Below are 15281 nucleotides of genomic sequence, written 5' to 3'. Positions count from 1 at the left end.
CGCAGTAACATGGCATATGTCTAAGTCTGTATGCAGAACAGAGGAGGGATAGCAAAGCCCATGTACAGTAAGGGCATTTCACACAGTTCATATACTATGTAGATTAGGATGCAGCCACTGATACACCTGTCAGGAATATGTCTCTTGCGGCTGCTGGTGCAAAATATGTGCTGATTATCAGCACATATCCTGCACTGGCATTATAAAATACATGAAAAAAAAATGTGGTCCCCAGCAAAAAGTAAATTCCGCACTAGCGCTGTGAGCCTAGGATGGTATCGGCAAAACCGGGGAGACACAAAGCGTGGAGTCCCCTTGAAAAGGCTGATATCAGCAATAGGCTGTGCCAGCCAGGGCTAGGGCATTATAGCAATGCAAAGGCTTCTCCATATGTATGGATAGGAGTTCTTTACTGTAAGGGTGGTTAAGCTGAGGTCCACATGAGGTGGTGATGGCAAATTTAATAACGGATTGCAGCACTTACCTACTTAGAGGACATTATTGTTGTGATTGTTCCATGGAATTTATCCGACTCTGTTTTTTGGGGGCCAGGAAGGATTTTTCCCCCCTATATTGATAATTGTCACAATGAGGGTTTAGTTTTGCCTTGCTCAGAATCAGTGCAATTAGAATTTATGAAAGGTTAAACTTGATTGGCTTGTGTCTTTTTTCAACCTTACAAACTATGTAAATATTTAAAGTGTATTTATAACCTACATACAGTGGAAGCAGTGATTTTGTGGTTGTGTCATGAGTATGAAATTGAAGTAAATAAAAGGGTAGCCCTCACCTTGGGAGGCAGCCATTTTGTGCGCTAAATAAAAATACACAAAAATGCAGCCATTCCAATCACTTGGAGTCAGTAACATGCCTCATGCCTTTGAAAATATATGAAAGGCCTATTAGTAATACACATAGGGGTAAATTTATCAAGCTGCAGGTTTGAAAAAGTGGAGATGTTGCCTATAGCAACCAATCCGATTCTAGTTATCATTTATTTAGTACATTCTACAAAATGACAGCTAGAATCTGATTGATTGATACCTGCAGTTTAGTAAATATACCCCATAGACTCTGTTTAACTTCTTTTTGCTTTCTTAGGTAAAGATATTCCCTCCCAGGCATCACTTGTCTTTGATGTAGTCTTATTGGATTTGCACAACCCAAAAGATCGCATCACCGTTGAGGTCCAGTATTTGCCAGAAAACTGTGAGAGGAAAACTCAGGTCGGTGACTACATCCGATACCATTATAATGGAACACTGCTGGATGGCACCTTCTTCGACTCCAGGTTTATAAAAATTCATTTTGACACTAATGAAAATCTGAATACTTTATGATAGTTGTAAAATTTGATAATTTACCTACTTTGCAGGATTTTCCTAAATGCTACATGACTGCTACTGCAAGAATAATTTGACTTTAAAAGGAAATTATCTGAAACTTGAGGAATTACAGTGACATTGGCTTTATATGTTCCTATTTTCTATTCATCCCCTGAACTTTTGTGCCACAAAGTTCTGTTAATAGTATTACTATCATGCAAACACAGTAACTTGGACTCACTTCTGCGTCCGTAATGGTGCAAATACGGTATTGGCACTGTGAATGCCAGAGGTTTAGTAGAAAGGAGCACTCGGTTTCAGTATGCAATGTATTTTATGAACTGCAATCTGGGAAACAAGCATTCAGACCCTCCCAGTCCTTTATTAAGCAGTCAGAGGGCAAATAAATGACAATACCATAGACTCTTTCAAAACAGTTTGAAAAGGAAATACATAGTATCAATTCCAACATTAATTTCATGGAAATAATAACTATACATGCAATAGCATAACAGGAAAATAAATCATATTTTTGAAATCATATTTTTAATAATCTAACTTATACTTTAGTGGTTTTCAATATTCATTCTGAGACTTGAACAAGCAAATAAAAGTAGTGATTAGAAAACAATATTATCTCTTGTCACTCTATGCAATATGGGCCTGGCGCTAAAATGGGCAAAATTTACACTAAAAAACATGCACCCAAAAATATTGCATCTACTCCATTTGCTGTGGCCTATGTATCTTACGTATTCACATGTAAATGTGTGTATGCGTAAAGCATGATAAAATGCTATTAATTGGTTTTAAATGTAATTTAAAAAATAATAAATAATATAAAAAAAAGTATGCCCTCTTCCCCCAAAAGTGTTTCCAGCACCCCTGTTAACCTAGAACTACAAGTAGAAGCATGCCCATGGCTGCCAGAGCATTCCTTGTGGTTAGTGTCATGCCATTTAAAAAAAAAAAATATTTGTTATAACTTTATATTACATATACTCAACCCTCAAGCACCTGCAAAAGATATGCCTACTGACAGGTGCTTGTTCCTGCAGAAAACATTTGCGTACTTAACACTATGAAAATTGGCGTTAGATCTACATCAGAGTCTATGTGCATAGCCAAATTGGATATAGATCTGACCCCCTGGATGTTAGGACATACGGGCATGTCACCCACTCGTAGTGACGCCGATTCAATTTGTAGGCTTCACACACTCATACAACAATGTATGAGTTTCACCCGCAATAAAAGCTGCCCAAAACCATAAAGAGGAGACATCCCCTCATTTGTGTGTGGCTACCACTGGCCCTGTCTTCCCTTACTGCTGTCATAATCTCCCATGTACAGTCGCAGAATATTTTACATTAAAAAAAAATGTAACCATGTACCTTTGGTCATGCAGAGCTTACATAATATACACATATTTATGCATTCTTTTATTTTGTGGTAACATTCTGGGGCAGGGGCGGATCTAGAAAAGTATCCTACCGGGGCGATTTAGGGGGGGGCGATTTAGGCCACGCCCCCTTTTTGACTTCAAGGCTGCCGGCGGCTGCACAATATGTGCAGGTCCGCTCGGCAGTGACAATGTGCTGCCCGGCTGCTCTGATTGTGTTTTAAACACAATCAGAGCAGCCGGGCAGCACACTGTCACTGCCGAGCGGGCCTGCACATACTGTGCAGCCGCCGGCGGCAAGCCCCTGCTAGGGGGGGAGATCGCCCCCTTCTGGATCCGCCACTGTTCTGGGCCTGTTTTAATTGCATGAGAGGAATAATGAGAATCATAGAAGTGTGATTTTTTTTCTCTCCCATTTTGCCTGGTCTTCCCTATACAGTGGCTATAAAATAAAACAAGATGTTTGCACAAGTATGCTACAAATGAAAGCCCAATCAGTTCACCAATAATAATATAAAATGAATCACAGTAGAATGTAAAATAAAAATGTTTTATTTAACACCTTTAGGGGGGTATTCAATTGTTGCTCCGGACCGCAAAAAAACGAGCGCGTTAAAACTATTACCGTTTATACGGTAATTATTCGCTGAATTTCATCTCGCAGCTCCCTGAGCTGCGAGATGAAATTCAGCGAGTAAACTACCGTATTAACGGTTTTTACGCGCAAGTTTACCGTATAAACGGTAATAGTTTTAACGCGCTCGTTTTTTTGCGTTCCGGAGCAACAATTGAATACCCCCCCCTTAGTCTGGTTATTTAGATATATAAGCATTATTTAGCATGAGTTGTAGTGTCAATATATTTGTTCCTTTTTTGTATTGCTTTAGAAAATTGATTATATCCCTTGCATCGGTCAGTTTTAAATTCTGTGAAAACTATTGCGTTAACAAAAGGCATTACCACATTCATAAAGTCAGTTTTTTTACTGTACCTGCTGTATACTTTTTAATTTCTGTCAAGTTAAAGTTGATTAATTTATCATTTCTTCAAAGCTAATGAAATTTCTCCTTGGTTTTAGTTACTCTCGAAACCACACCTATGACACCTACATTGGAAAGGGTTATGTGATTGCTGGCATGGATGAAGGCTTGCTGGGAGTGTGCATGGGAGAGAGGCGGCAGGTGACAATTCCACCACATCTTGCCTATGGTGAAGAGGGGACAGGTAGGTGCTATTTAGCATGTCCTTAAGCACCTAACTACTGTACACAGGCAGATCTAGATGCTGGCCCTGAGTACTTTGCGACCCATTTATGTTCCAGTTTGGCCACACATGCACAGTTTGGCCGCACAGTTAGACTCCAGATCCTATGGCGAATGAATGCAAGTGCTATTGTTCAATGACCTCATCATCTGACTGCATTTTACGTAATTCCCAATCAATGGTAAAGAAAAAAAAAATTAACATAAAAAATGTCAAAGTTAAAGTTCACTTTCAATGCAAATGCAACATACTGTAGTGCTGTCTGTTAAGAACACAGTCTAAGTCATTATATACTGTGGCTGATGTGATAAACAGGATGACGGAGAACAATTATGAATTACTCTATTAGTTGGTAATTATATTGTTGCTTTGGAGTAAAGGGGATAATTGACAACCCACACTAAATGGTATGGTGTTCTATGTTTAGTTCCGGATATATAGGTTAGTAACCGAATTGTAGCTGGTGACATAGTGGCGTTACTTGTGCTTGCTTGTAAGAACCAGACTCTGGTAGGCTCACTGATCCTTGAAGGTAGGGAAAACATTCAGTGCAAAATGCCATTGGTTAACCAAGTAAATTCATTATACAAACTCAGTCACTAATCATCACCACCTCCTCAGTTTTCAGCAACTAGGGAGGAGAGAATAAGAGGCCAGGGGGTAGATTTACTAAAGCTTCTACAAAGTAAAAGGGGAGGTGTTGCCCCTTGTCACGGAATTGCAGAGATGTCCGCTAACTGGTGTTAGCGCAACTGAACAGGGAGGCGCGGAGTCCAAACTACCTCCGGTATTCACCAGGGACTCTTTTGGGCTGAGCTGGGCTAAGCTGCATAGGGTACACAGGTCGCAGTTCTCCAAGACAGTCACCGGTGTAGAGACAGTAGTAGACAGTAGTAGACCTATCAAAAAGAGAGAAAACAGTTAGAGATAGAAATGTAACCCTCTAAAAAAAAAACGACTCCACTTTAGTTAGCATTGTACGCCTCTGACTGCCTGTGTGGCTTATCTCCCCCTCTTCTATCTGTTTATGCAGAGTGGTCTCAATTTTGCTTGAGCACAGTTTAGACGAATATATATAAATGTTATATTTAATGTTGTTACATTAAAATTGATTAATGATGTTACATTTAACATCATCTTTTACTGACATTCTGAAAGACCACTGCGGTAACTTATAGACCATTTGTAATATTGGTACTCTTGTCATCAAAGGAAAAATTCCAGGATCTGCGGTGTTAGTGTTCGATATCCTCATCGTTGATTTCCACAACCCCGATGACTCTGTCAGCATCACATCGCAGTTTAAACCAAGCAACTGCACTGTCCTGAGCAAGAAGGGGGACTATTTGAAGTATCATTATAATGCAACTCTCATGGATGGCACTGTACTAGATTCAACGTAAGGACACTTTATAGAGAAATAGTATATGGGCATATCAACAAGTCATTTGTTACAGAGTATGTGTAGTCTACGTCAAATGAGGTATAGTATCAAAATATAATGTTAAAATGTAGTGTAAAATCTAATGCAGTTTAACAATTTTACTGTGGTCATTTTTGGTAGCTTACAGGTGACATTGTTTTATTGCTCTTTATGAACAGCTTAAGAAACATGACTATCTTATTCAGAAGCATTAAATTCTTCTTCTTCTCAGTGTTCTGTAGGAGCATTCATGATGAATGTTATAGTGTACCAAACCTTGTGTTCCCACTGCCTCAGGTGTTGTGTCCCTGTTTGTCCTCCTTTGGGGGTCCACTCGTCTGATAACACCTCTTTTTAGGCACACAATGTTAGGGTTTGTTTAGCTAATTACATTGTGTCTGACCAAGACGAATATCCAATAGTGAGAGATGAGTTCTGACATGAAATACGGCAGTAAGGAAGTGCGCTCTTTCCCCTCCCATCTTGTTATGTCCTATAATTACAGAAATATATATATACATATTCATATATGGCAGTAATCATTACTAAGGAAAAAAAACACAAATTGATGTTTTTTGACAGATAAGCAGTATTTCAAATAAAAATATCTAACAGGAATTGGAACTATCCATTTATTTTATTCTTTTTTATAAACAACTTATAGAAACAGAAAATAGTTATGTCTGTCTGTAACTTCCTACTCCTTTTGTATTTTGAAACGGAGTCCACCAGTCCTGATCTCAGTCTAAAATATAATCTTCAGCCAATCTTCTAAACAAAAATATTTAAATTCAAATTAAGAAAAAACAAAACAAAAACATAAATTACAGATATGTAAGACCTTGTTCTACTTCAAAGAAATTGCATGTTATACATTCATAAATAATTTTGAGAGAAATGAAACTGTTCAAAGTGCCCACAATATCTAATCAGGGACCTGTGGTAATTATCCAGAACAATTGATCATATACTCGGCCAATAATATAGGCAAGTATGAAGAATATTCAGGGACCAAACAGTTTCCTCTTCCACTCTTCCTTAAACCAAAAATCATCCACACGGTATAACTGTGGTTAAATTAGAGTTGGAGATGAGTTATGTTTCCACACAATGGAATGAGCTAGTCACATACAGTCCCACTGGACAATGTGAAAAATCCACATTGATCATTCAGAATGCTGTCTTTGTGTATATTAGTTCCCTCTGTAGCAATTGTATCAAAACGTTGAGAATCACAATCAAAGTGCCAGCAGTCCAAATAAGCTGCAGCTGAAATGATGGTATCACTGTGCTGCATGTCACAAAGGAGCAGAGTGAGCTAAGTAATGTTTAGCTCAAATCAACCTGCAGTTCAAAACTAAAGATCTGCAATAGATTAAAATACCTTATCTGTGCAAAGTAGTACTGGAAATCCTAATGCGTTTCCCCACTTATTTTTCTACCAGAAGGCAACAGAAAAGTTGTTAATAATATTCGCAAATATTCTAATTTTTCATTGGGGGATATATATTGTCAAGACAAAAAAAACTGTGTGGCTTTCCCCTTTAAGTATTGTCAAATATTGTGCACAGTAAGGCCTCTTTAAGGGGCCTATTTATCATCCGTCTCATTTTTGCGATGCTCTCCTCATAGGATTGAATGTCTAACGCCATCTTCAGATCAAGGTCAAGCTAAGCTTTTCGGTGCTTGATAAATTTAACCAAAACCGTAGTCCCCATTGAAAATTATGGGGACTACTTCCTTAACCTCCCAGGGAAGCTGTATTGCATTTAGTCACTAACGTTGTTCTCATACAGTCTCTGGAGGAGGAAGTACACAGTGTAATGTCTTTGCATCTCCTGTAGTTACTGTATGAGGAGCACAGGACTGCAGGTACTGGGTAGAGGAGGGTGTGTTTAAGTTGTAATTGGGGAAGGTTTGAGGGTAGATGATAAGGTAGCAGAATATTTGGCATATTAAGTTGGACAGGAATATTTCTGGGTCTACATGAAAGAAGGACGTATTAGAATGCATATATTTGATGACAACACATAGTCACATTTTTGGATCAGTACAGTAAGCTATAGCAATTTATTTCTGGATATTCAAACTCAACTTTTTATTTAATATTGTATTACTTTGATACAGTCTATAATTATGAGAAATTGCATCATAAGCAGTATAAGTGTGTAGCATTAATCATAGGCCAAGTGGCATATCAAAAATAGTCTGGATGGACTGTCCTCAGTTTTTCACAGGTTTATCATGTAATATTTGTGCACAGATTGTTTTAGGCAAAATATTATTTTCTAATTACAATTTCATTTGGTGTCGCAGAAAGTTAGGTTTCCAAAAGTACCTGACTCTGGGATTGGAACCAGTTAGGTTCTTGTTTTACATCGAAATTGCCAGTGCATTTAACCTCCTTCTATAAATTCTAATAGATATTACCTCTAGGACAGTGAAAGTAATTTTACCCTGATGGTAGATGAGTGTGTAAGTGACAGTAGTGTACACATACAGGCACACCTACTAGTATAGAATGGTCTCTAATGCCAATTTATTTCCACAGGCACCAATACGGTAAAACGTACAACATAGTTCTTGGATCTGGACAGGTGGTATTAGGAATGGACATGGGTCTACAAGACATGTGTGTTGGTGAGAAGCGTACAGTTGTTATTCCTCCCCATATGGGTTATGGTGAAGACGGAGTAGGTAAGTGTGCTAGTAAATCACCCTGCTATATACTAATAATGTGCAGGAGCAGACAGAAATCACATTTAGCATTAAATCATTTGCTACAAGTTAAATTAATGAAAGCAAATATCTAATTGGCTGCTACTGATTTCTGTATATTTTTACTTTGTAGAATATAAACCCCAATGAATTGTACAGTCAACTTCTCTGTGCTAACAAATTAAGTGCTGCTTAGATCTAGGTACACTGCCATTTGTTTACATGCACATTTAGGGCTTGACTGGTCAAGGCAGGTATCTGCCAATTTTGAGTGTATTGTACACAGAATCACTCTGGTCATGCCCAGAATCGGGAGATACATTCGTCAATACAGCCCTGTCCGTCTGTCTTCGAACACAAAGGACACTTACTTCAGTATACGATTTCGGGGAGTGAACGGGGATGGGAAGGGGTGCTTTGCTATAGTCAACATACAGTAGAGGCATGCAAAACTGAAGGGCATGCAGTGCGTCCAAATCAGGCTCTGAGCATCTCAAAGTTACTTGTTATTCTGCCGTATCTCTTGCTTCAGCTACAGGGCTAGTCGAAGTCCTCATCAGTAGTGATGACGTCTCGTATGCTATAAAATGTGTTTGTAATCAGGAGATGTAAAAATTAATTTTATGTTCAGCAGACATTAAGAACATCCTAATAATTGTATTTCATGGGTAAAAAAAAAAAAAGACCTTTTTTAAAAATGTTTACTGTTTCATCATTAATGCCTATATTATTAACAGGTGACATTAATTCTATATTTTTATTTTTTTCTCTTTGCGTTCTTTCGCAAAGACAAATATAACCATAGAGACAAGTAGTGGGCAGTAAGGAGTTAAAATCTATCTTTTGTGGCATTTTAAAATCACACACATTGTACATGATGGTACAGTAAACAGTTAAAAGGTTATATCTGAGTGCTGGTATGGGAGAGGAGAAACAGCCTTGTATGTATGTTTTGGTCCATTTATCTGCTCTACCACCATGGACAGTTTATGTGATTTTGAAACACTCTATAAAATACATTTTAACCCCATTCTGTCCACTGCTAGTCTCACCGGTTATTTTTTGCTAACACCAGCCAGGCTCTCAGTTTAGCTCTAGCGCAATGGTTGTACCATTTAAATGGGGTCCTTTTATCCTCTTATTCCATCAATATACTAGTTCAGCCCACACAATCTGTATTTTCGCTATGTGTGCACATTACTTTACATCAGTGGCAGCTATTGAGCTTCAGTTTGGCGCTATTACTTAATTGCATTCTTTCTCCCACCATATGGCAGAGGGGGAAGTGCCAGGAAGTGCCGTATTAGTGTTTGACATTGAGCTTCTGGAGCTGGTACCAGGCCTGCCTGATGGTTACATGTTTGTATGGAATGGAGAAGTGTCACCGAACCTCTTTGAAGACATTGACAAAAACACAGATGGGGAGATATTTCTAAATGAGGTAAGTGTCAGATATGGTTGTGTGCAAGTGTTACAGAAGCAGAGCAATTCATCACTATAACCTTATTAGAAGGCCTACACAAGAAATAACCCAACTTTCACAAAGCCCAAAGCAACTTAAGAGGGTTATCTAACGTGGAAATCAGGTAAACTCTAAAGGCCTGAGCGAGCGCTCATACAGCTAGGATTAACATTTTTGGGGGTGAAAGTTATTAATGCTCATTGTACAGAGAAAAATCAGATTCTAGTATATTGATTGCAACAGGACTACTCATCTAAAGAAATGTGGATGTGTAGCCCATAGCAACCAAAATTCTAGTTGTCATTTTCTAGAATGTACTAAATAAATGATAGCTAGAATCTGATTGGTTACTGTAGGCAACATCTTCAATTTTCCTTTTTAGAAAGTTTGATAACTCTACCCCTGGGTGTCCTTCATAGTGGATAGCTTGATACATATTCTGGGTGACATCACTTTTATAGGGTGTGGTACGCATATGCGATCCTTCAGAGACCGACAATAATGTCATCGACACGAAGATACCGATGATGAGGATTCCGATGGTGAGTATATAACTACATGTAGATCTGCACCATTTCCAATAACTGTTGTAGCCGACATGTGAGAATTGCGATGCAAGACAAGTCGGCGTGTGTTAAGGCCGTCATTCCCCCTGATAACAGTGGCATTGCCGCTTTTAAGGCGGACCCATCAGGAGGAATGACGGCCTTAACACACGCCGACTTGTCTTGTCTCGGCTACAACAGTTATCGGAAATGGTGCAGATCTACATTAAGGTATGTAGTTATATACTCACCTTCGGAATCCTCGTCATCGGTATCTTCATGTCGATGACATTGTTGTTGGTGTGGTCGTCATTGGGAAAATGACTACCACCACTTTTATACAGTACTGAGTATGGTTTTTAAAGGTGGACTTAACACACCATAAGGCAAGTAAAGCTTGTTATATTATAAAACTAATTAACATAAACATGATAAATGATAAACTAACATGAGTATATGCAGTTCTGGCATATAGTTAGTTGTCACTAAGCACAAAAAATATAAAATGCATATCAACTCTGTCAGAGACATCTGTCCATAAATGGGTAACAAATACTAACTTACATTAGTTCTACAATTTTAAACTCTAGTGAGTAGAAGCTGCCACAATGATTCCGCTGAAAGTCTGTGGTGCTTTTTTGTAAAAATATAAATAGTAAAAAAAGAGTATGCTGTAATAGGCATTGTGGATGTCTTCTTTATTAATTTGTTCAAGTCCGTGACTTGTAATGTGAGATTGGGGTATGTGCTACATGAACCATTTCCTTGCTGTATTATTGGGTGACAAATCCTGGGTGTGGCGATGTATTGTTATTGTGGACAGTTTGTGTTCAGCATTTCCCAACAGTTTAAACTGTGACCCCTGAAAACTATGGATAAACAATGCTGGTACTACAGACAATAGTTTTACTCTCATGGAGAAGTATCCTAACAAGGATGCATCACACGTAGGACAGTGTTTAAGAAAAAATATGAAACTGGCTTTAATATCTAAGCATGCCCCATATACTCTATAAATGGCATGTGTAGCTGCTCAACTTCTGTACAGTACAGCCATTTTTAAAGGTTTTCTATAGAAGAGGAGCTTCCCTAAAGAAACATTTTAGGACCCATTATATCACATATTTGAAGAATAAATAAACCCCACAAATAATCACTTACAATATGATCTTAGGAGTGTATCTGCCTTTTAAGTTACTCACTCTCACCCAACCTTTAAACGCTCTCTGAAACCTCACCTCTTTACTAGCCTACCCTACTCCCACCCATATTACTGACACTGGTACACTATTGTTACAATCTCCATTCTAAACCACAATATCTCCTCTTGTCCCAGATATTCACTTTTCCCAATGGATTGTAAGATATCTCAAAAGCAAGGCCCTCCCCACCCAAACATGTTTAATATCTTGTTTACATTGACTTCAGCTGTGTAAATTAAATATTCTCATCACGTTTGTTATCATGGACCACTTTGATTAGTCATGTGACAAACTGTGGGTCTGTTATGTTAAATAAGTGGAAAGAATCTGGCAAGCTCAAAAGGTGGGTCTTGGTTTTGGCAAAACACACTAAAATAAGTCTTACAACCCAAAATATTAATTGATCACATCCAAAAATGTGTAGAGTGTTTTATTTAGAAAACTGCAAACCAATGTTATGACTAGAGGCTACCAAGATAAACTTTTAGAACAATAGGTAATAAGGGTCTTTAGCAGCCGCCTTTCCCATAGAACTGAGTGTGCTCACAGGTACTTGGATGCCCCCAGGTCTTAAGCTCAGCGTAGTAAAGGTTTATCTATTGCGGCCGTAGCGCAGCTGGAACAGGAGGCAGTTCCCACGATAATGGAGGGTGGTCGGCGGTAGGCCGGGATCAAGGGTCCGAAGCAGGCAGAGCAGTCAGGAAAACAGGCCAAAGGATCAGGGTAACAAGCAAAACAGCAAATTTCAATGTACAGGCAGAGGTCCAATTCCAGGCAAGGGTCACAATAAGAGTTCAATCAGAAGTCAGCAGACAATGAGCAGGTCAGCAACAAAACGGGTAGTGAACCCTATAACCAGCAGGGAGGCTAAACCATCCCTGTTTTAAAAACATAGGGGCATATTCAATTCCGATCGCGCCGGAACGGCCGCGAACCTAATCCGCGGTACTGCAATAACGTGGATTTTCGTTCGCAGCCCACAGGGTTGCGTACGAAAATCTGCATTATTGCGATACCGTATTACCGGCAGTAGTGAGCATTTTCCGCGGTAACGCGCGTTACCGCGGATCGGATCGGAATTGAATATGCCCCATTGAATGCCCAATCAGAATTGAGGAGGTGCTGGAGATCTAATCAGCCACCTGAGGCTGTAAACACAAAATTAATCTAATCTGTACCTGCGCCCGGCTGCGTTAAATGCCAGGACGCGGCGCTGTCAGTGATAGCGTCCTGGTCATTGCAATGGTGATATCCTGGACCTGGAAGCTGTAAGTGACGTCCCAGCTGTTGCCATGGTAACCGGGACGCAAGCAGAGGAGAAGATCCGCGGATCAACAGCCAATATTGTGTTTATTGTCTTTCATTACTTTCCAAACCTAGAATGATATAAAGTGGTTAAGTTGCTCTGCTAAAATGCTTTTTAGATTTAATCTTGGATTCAGCGGAATGCTAAACTAATTTAGTCAATTTCAGTAATTTAGGGTATTATATCTTAGCCTTTAATGTGTTACCAGATATTTCAGTACATATTTTAAGTATTACACGTCCCACATATTTAACACTGTGTACTAATGTCACAGTAAGTAGCTAAAATGACTGGGTCCATCACTGGTCCTGCAACTTTGTAGTAATCAACCAATCCACACAGTGCTACTCTGAAAAGCAAATCTGCCAAGTTGCTGCAGCCACGGTCTCTCCTGTTAAAGAAGCACCCCCCCTCCTAACATGGCAACCTGCTGCAGAGGAAACAAGTGTCACATATTGGTATTAATTGCCCTTAATGGCAAACAGTGGATTTACATGCTGCTGTTTAGTAAATAATGTGTCTGATGTTGTTAAGATCATGAACCCAAATCAGGGAAGTCTTAATACTAAATCTTTGTTTTTCCAGTTTTCAGACTATATTCATGCCCAGGTTGAAGCTGGGAAAGGAAAGCTAGCCCCTGGTTTTGATGCCGCAAAGATTATTGAGAATATGTTCAAAAATCAGGATCGAAATGAAGACGGCAAGATCACAGAAGCAGAGTTTAAATTAAAAGACCAAGAGGATAAAGAGCGACATGATGAACTGTAACAGACGGATGGAGTTTGTGTCTGCATGCACTGTGAAAGCGTTACACTTGCGTGGATGGTGGGAAAATAAAACAATGTGTGCTTTGTTTAATGTGAGAATATGGGTGCAAAGCCGAACATTCCAGACTTTTATATTTTTTTTCAGATTGTGACAAGGTATATTGGTACTAGTTGGAGCAGAAATTCTAGTTTTAAAACAAGAACTCATGTATCCTTTTTGCTGCTTAATAACAAAACCCTGATCTTGCTTCCTTGAGATTCTCCATAGATACTACTTTACAAGATGTGGCCCTTCTCAGGAAATCTCAGACAGTACTTTAATTGTTAATATGTTCTGCCACTTAACAAGTCATTTGATGATTTACCTTCCTACAAACACTAGGCATATGTGGGGTACCCTAACCATCCCGCATATACTGCAAATAGAACTTTTACTTCTATTAGGTGCCGACAATCAGTATTAGATCAGGTAAATTATCTCTTGGTTTCTTCATTGTGGTCCTAGTATTCCTAACATTTGTTTTCACCCTCATTGTTGCATTACCGGCTTCTTATATATTCCGACAATGCACTGGTCAGAAAACACTGCAGCGCTGGTAACTGGCTTCATTGGACATACTCAACCCCCAATGTTGCCATTGGAGGTGCCTCGTATAATATTAATTTTCAAATGGAAAAACGAGCTAACTACATATAAGAACATGTTTGAATTAAATTAGGCAAGAGGTTGAAAATGGTAGAAAAGCCACAAAAAAAATAATTTCACTATATACATTATTGAGAAACACAGGCAAAATTAAAGGACCACTAAATCAAGTTTAATATATTGATGGGAATACATAAAATACATGTAAATTGGCTTATATTAAAAAGCTGATATCATTCACAAAAACAGATGTAACTATTACAGGAGCTTATCAGAACTGAAGATAATTTACATAGCTGTGCATAGGAAAAATATGTTCCTTTCAATGACAACTCTGACTTCCTTTCAGTAATCTAACTGAAGCAAATGCAAACAACATTTTTTGGTTTGAACTGGCTGATAACAATGAGCCTTATGCCCAGCTGCATGTCAATACCATGACAAATATCCCAAGTTTTGTGAAGATATTAGAACATTAACACATATTTATCAACGTGATAAGTAGATCTTTTATATGAGGCAACTTGCATTTTTGGTTAACTGTTCCTTTAAAAACATGTTGTATCTACTTCTATACAGAAATTCTGTGAGCATCCCTGTTTCACAATATTGTACACGTTTTTTCACCATGTAAATGGCATTAGGTAGTAATGTGATCAGATGCATCTGGACCAAATCAGTTTGGTCATATAGGTATTTGCAATCACAAGAAAAATGTTTGCAATAAATATACATTTTTTTTACAAAAAATCCTGGTGTACAGTAGATCTACTATTCTGTTTGTAGTCTTCTCTTTTTACTACATTATTCATATTCCCAAGGACATGTCAAAATAAATGCCAATTGATTGTTGAAGATCACTGGGAGTATGCTTTATATTTCCCAAAAGAAAAGTTAAAGTCTGTGCTGTGAAATGATTAGATTACAACATTCCGCACTACAGATATTGAGGAACTCCCAAAATTGTCCAAGTCGATCGTGCTCTTTTGAAATGCCTGGAAGTTGTTGTATAACAAGGTTTAGCCATGTAGGAATATATTACAAGCGGTACAATTCTATAAGCGGTTTATTACAAAGCTTTCATGTTATCATGGGAGTAATAGATTGCAGTGCAGACCTAAGCAAGCTATTCCAGTAATGCGATTTTCATTTTAAGAACCAAATGCTAAGTGATTTCAGGATATCAGCTGCCATTGCATCTATTGCACAGCAGTAGTATGAG

General features: G+C 38.5%; 1 protein-coding gene across 1 annotated transcript in view; it reads left to right on the top strand.

The window, feature by feature from the left end:
- FKBP9 (FKBP prolyl isomerase 9) overlaps nt 1–14809 on the top strand; it is a 28920-nt gene extending 14111 nt beyond the window's left edge. The window contains exons 5-10 of the mRNA XM_075212590.1: nt 1102–1291; nt 3806–3951; nt 5203–5389; nt 7965–8110; nt 9409–9572; nt 13232–14809. Of these exons, the coding sequence (XP_075068691.1) occupies nt 1102–1291; nt 3806–3951; nt 5203–5389; nt 7965–8110; nt 9409–9572; nt 13232–13414 (1016 nt within the window). The 3' untranslated portion in view covers nt 13415–14809. The remainder of the gene's footprint in view (nt 1–1101; nt 1292–3805; nt 3952–5202; nt 5390–7964; nt 8111–9408; nt 9573–13231) is intronic.
- The last annotated feature ends 472 nt before the right edge of the window (nt 14810–15281 follow it).

This window comes from Mixophyes fleayi, chromosome 5 (genome assembly GCF_038048845.1).
Source record: "Mixophyes fleayi isolate aMixFle1 chromosome 5, aMixFle1.hap1, whole genome shotgun sequence".
Classification (NCBI taxonomy): Eukaryota; Metazoa; Chordata; class Amphibia; order Anura; family Limnodynastidae; genus Mixophyes; species Mixophyes fleayi.
This window is presented reverse-complemented; position numbering and strand designations above follow the sequence as displayed.